The sequence below is a fragment of the Sinocyclocheilus anshuiensis genome, unplaced genomic scaffold, assembly GCF_001515605.1.
Source record: "Sinocyclocheilus anshuiensis isolate Anshui unplaced genomic scaffold, SAMN03320099.WGS_v1.1 scaffold1053, whole genome shotgun sequence".
Classification (NCBI taxonomy): Eukaryota; Metazoa; Chordata; class Actinopteri; order Cypriniformes; family Cyprinidae; genus Sinocyclocheilus; species Sinocyclocheilus anshuiensis.
This window is the reverse complement of record NW_015555711.1, coordinates 2,003,117-2,007,821: the sequence shown is the minus strand read 5'-3', so window position 1 is coordinate 2,007,821 and position 4,705 is coordinate 2,003,117. Positions and strand designations below refer to the sequence as shown.

Below are 4,705 nucleotides of genomic sequence, written 5' to 3'. Positions count from 1 at the left end.
TGTGTGTGTGTGTGTGTGTGTGTGTGTATGTGTGTGTGTGTGTGTATATATATGTGTGTATATATATGTATGTATATATAGATATATAGATGGATAGATGGATGTACTCAAAATGTAATAACTTGCCTTTCTGAAATGTCTTTTCAGTGATGTCACTCCACCTCCCCCCACATTTAATTTGATGTAAATCATGGCATTTGTAGAGGGTAATGAAGGGCGTCATTCATTCAGTCTGCCAGTAATTGACAGCATGTGGTCTTCTATAACAGGTGTGGAGTGAGGTAAACCAGGCGGTGCTGGACTATGAAAACAGGGAGTCGACACCGAAACTTGCCAAACTCCTCAAACTGCTGCTGTGGGCTCAGAACGAGTTGGACCAGAAGAAAGTCAAGTACCCCAAAATGACAGATCTTAGCAAAGGCACCATCGAGGACCCCAAGTGAAAATCAACCGGCATCTCTATGTTTGCATTCCGCGGGGGAACAAAACGGACACTTTCCCTTTCCTTAACTATTTATACTCCGTGACTGACACTCAAACATCCTTTTATCAACCTTTTGTTTGTTTGCTTGTTGCTTATCAGAGACTTTGCATTAAATGGGCTGTGGAACTGAGATTAAGATTTAAGGGTGACTCCTAGCCAAAATGGAAACACTTTTTATCGCAGATGGATTTCTGTAATTTTTGTTACCACTATGTTTGACTTGCTGAGCTGAATTGTTTGCATTTTAGCCATTTTGTTTTTGCAGAGGATTATTATCTATTTTGTCAGTGAATGTTCAGAAAGTCTACAAATATAGTTGAGGACTGAATCACACTATTTAGATTTAACTTTAACTGTTTGACTGTGTCCACTGATGTGAGGTACCTACGGCACAACAGTGGTGTCATCAAGGAGAGTGGAATGATCGTACCAATGTGGAGAACGAGTTCTGTGTGATTTCACAACTTTTATTTGCAGTGCACAAGTATACATTTTGTATGCGTCTTAAAGGGCCCTGTCAAAGAAAATCTGCAGAACGAGTTGGACCAGAAGAAAGTCAAGTACCCCAAAATGACAGATCTTAGCAAAGGCACCATCGAGGACCCCAAGTGAAAATCAACCGGCATCTCTATGTTTGCATTCTGCGGGGGAACAAAACGGACACTTTCCCTTTCCTTAACTATTTATACTCCGTGACTGACACTCAAACATCCTTTTATCAACCTTTTGTTTGTTTGCTTGTTGCTTATCAGAGACTTTGCATTAAATGGGCTGTGGAACTGAGATTAAGATTTAAGGGTGACTCCTAGCCAAAATGGAAACACTTTTTATCGCAGATGGATTTCTGTAATTTTTGTTACCACTATGTTTGACTTGCTGAGCTGAATTGTTTGCATTTTAGCCATTTTGTTTTTGCAGAGGATTATTATCTATTTTGTCAGTGAATGTTCAGAAAGTCTACAAATATAGTTGAGGACTGAATCACACTATTTAGATTTAACTTTAACTGTTTGACTGTGTCCACTGATGTGAGGTACCTACGGCACAACAGTGGTGTCATCAAGGAGAGTGGAATGATCGTACCAATGCGGAGAACGAGTTCTGTGTGATTTCACAACTTTTATTTGCAGTGCACAAGTATACATTTTGTATGCGTGTTAAAGGGCCCTGTCAAAGAAAATCTGCCCTTTTTTGAGTACTAATGTTATTGCATTATAATGTTATAAAGTCATGTGACATTGTTTTCTACTGTACATTGTCATAGTATTCCTGCTTACATTGACATTCAGTTGTGATTTATAAATATTGCAGAGATCAAATTGTAAGCTTCTGAAGTCAGATGCTTTACATAGGTATTAAATATTCTTTTTTTAAATCCCCAAACTATTTGATTTTCAAAATTGCTGCTGTTGTTCAATGCAATGGCCAAATACTTATGTTGTGATGCCCAATTAAATGTTGCAGGCAGTGTTTTTTACCTAATCAAAATGGCAAATGAAAGCCCCGCTTTGGCTCTCTTATGACTGATTATGATCATTGTTTGCGGTTGGTAGGTAAAGACGCAAACCAGAAATTAAACTTCAAATGAGTCCGAATAAGAACATGTTATGGCAACTTGGAAGTGTAAGACCTTGTAAAAGTCTATTTCTTGAGCAGTGCATGCTTGTCCAGGTGATATGTTATTAACTTAGACGTGACTATTCTTTTCTCGTGTATAATGTAGCGAAATTCGATTACTGAACAAATTGTTCTTTTGAGTCGGGTCTTTTCAATGAATCAGATGATCCGGTTCACAAAGCGAGTCTGAAAGAGTCGTTCACTATTTAACTATTAAGAATAATGACAATTTTCTTAAGCAGACATGTCTGACTCATAATAAAAAGATTAATAATTTGATTCAGCTGGAGTGAACCAACGAGTTTACTGATGGAGTGAAAATAAATAGATTCGTTTATGACTGACATTTTATCAACATGCATACGAAGTTTAAAGAAAGTTAAAGTTAATTGAAAAGTACAAAACGTTTTCAGTCAATAAATGTAAATAAATTGTAATGTTGTTTAAAGTAAAAGCAAATTATATTTATGATCTAAAGTTTGTATTATGAGCTGAATCATGACTGCAGCAAACTGAACTGGGACGCATGAATACACGTATAATAAACACCATAAAACTGAAAACTAAATCTTATTTGAACTTTTACAGTATTTAACAAGCCGGACCACCCACATAGTGATGAAATTGACGTAAAATAATAAGGGAATCGTATTTGTGAGCCGTTTTTAAACGAATTGTTCAAAAGAATCAACTCGCGCACACGAGTCGGACTTCACATCGCTACATCGGTTTGTCGGTAATAACTTCAACACCTTTAGTTTAGTGGTGCTGCGTCTGCTAAACCTGTTCTTTAAAATATCTGCATAAGGTTCTCGATTTCACATTCAGGTATTTTGCCGAAGGCGAAACCATGCCTGAATTTCCACTTCCTGGTTTGAAGAGGCAGTGGTTGGAGGAACTGCGTGGCTGAAAGAAGAAACTGACACGTGGATCATCATCAACACTTCAGGAATCAGGAAAAAGCTGAAATTCCTCCCGCTGCGTTATAGCAGCTGTGAAAGCCGAAAGTCCGCTCATTACTGCCAGTCGCCGGAGCACAATGGATGCGGACGATATGTTATAAAGAGATGCTTCCGCGAAGAAACTGGAATAGAAACATCTTTTTTTCATTGCTTTGCTTTTTTGCCTGTCACACTCGCACAGACTGACCCGAGAGGATACCAGAGCGGATAGTCACAAACGGATATATTTGGCGTTGAATGGCAATTCTACAAAAACATGGAAAGAACTCTTGTCCAGATTTGGCCAGTATTAAGGAAAACCCCGCAGATAATATTGGACAAGCTGGATCACAGAAGAAGTGGGCAGAGTCGAGTCAGAACTGGACAAGATGAGACCACCTCACCAAACCTTCCTCTAAATACTGTTTATTAATCGAATACAAATTAAGGTAATACAAATAAATACATTATTATGATAATAAAGTCTATTAATACATTATAAAATAAAAGTATATAAATATTATGTATATAAAGTCACATTATTCAAGGACACACAATCACCATTTCATGTTTAAATTTATTTGGGCAGCAAATTGTGAATGGTCAAAATGATTTTAATATTTTCATGTCAGTTTTTCAAATATATAGGCTAGTTATATCTCTGTTTTTCCAGTTATTTAGTTTTGAAACATTTTATAACTAGCTTTGTGAACAGTTTCATTCAAAAAGCGAAAATTAATAAGCATGTATTACACATTAAGTTAATTATACATATATTATACATACAATCTATGAGTGCTCAGTCACCATTTGTTCTACACCAGAGGATTGAAATAAACTTTGTGAAACTTTGTACTATTTAGGTCATCTTCTTTTCAAACTAAGTGCATCAGCATTAGTCAATGCATCTGAAGCAAATTAACCTAGATAGATACCTGCCAGTTAGAAATGTAATTTATGTGCTTTGGCTTGTAATAACTTCTCATATGAATCTTGTTTGGTGTAAAGATTGGAGAGTTGTATTTGTCTATCTGCAGGCCAGTAGCGAGGATATGGACGGTGGTGCTGTTGCTGGGGACGTGCCTGCTGTACTGTGCCCGTGTGGCCATGCCTATCTGTGCAGTGAGCATGGCAGAGCGCTTCAGCTGGTCCAAGAGAGAGACGGGCATGGTGCTGGGCAGCTTCTTCTGGGGCTACTGCTTCACTCAGGTCCTTGGAGGCTACGTCAGTGACAGGTTAGTGAAACGAGAAATGAAATGTCGTTATTTGTTTACTTTGTTTAAATTTATATAGAGTGAGAGAATGGAGCTTTCCTGAGTTCTGCCAGGCTCTTAAATTTGTAATGTGTTAATATTTAATAGAACGTGAATAATTGTAAGTATAGTTGGGCAACAGTTAGTAGGTCACAAATTAGTGTTGAATGAAAGACTCACTTTCTCGTCATTAATAGTAGCACAGCATTTATTTTCACTGAATCACAACACATAATGCATAAAGGTAACCGATTTTAAGGTATGAAAGGAAGGGCAGTTGCACGATGCACATTCATTTCTATTCAGATATTACGTTAATATAATATCTGGTTATATAGGATATTATACTATAATATCTATGTTAATATAATAGTGGCTCTATTTTAAAACCATCACAGTTGCTAGATGCC

General features: G+C 37.2%; 1 protein-coding gene and 1 pseudogene across 4 annotated transcripts in view; both read left to right on the top strand.

The window, feature by feature from the left end:
- LOC107672027 (glucose-induced degradation protein 8 homolog) overlaps nt 1–1,966 on the top strand; it is a 5,820-nt gene extending 3,854 nt beyond the window's left edge. For 3 of the 4 annotated variants that reach the window (XM_016465094.1, XM_016465092.1, XM_016465095.1), the window contains exon 5: nt 270–1,016. In XM_016465094.1, coding sequence (XP_016320580.1) covers nt 270–443 — 174 coding nt within the window. In that variant the 3' untranslated portion in view covers nt 444–1,016. Of the gene's footprint in view, nt 1–269; nt 1,017–1,061 lie in introns of those variants that run through there. The other variant, XM_016465093.1, reaches the window with a different exon arrangement.
- An 860-nt stretch (nt 1,967–2,826) lies between these two features.
- LOC107672056 (solute carrier family 17 member 9-like) overlaps nt 2,827–4,705 on the top strand; it is a 13,185-nt pseudogene continuing 11,306 nt past the window's right edge.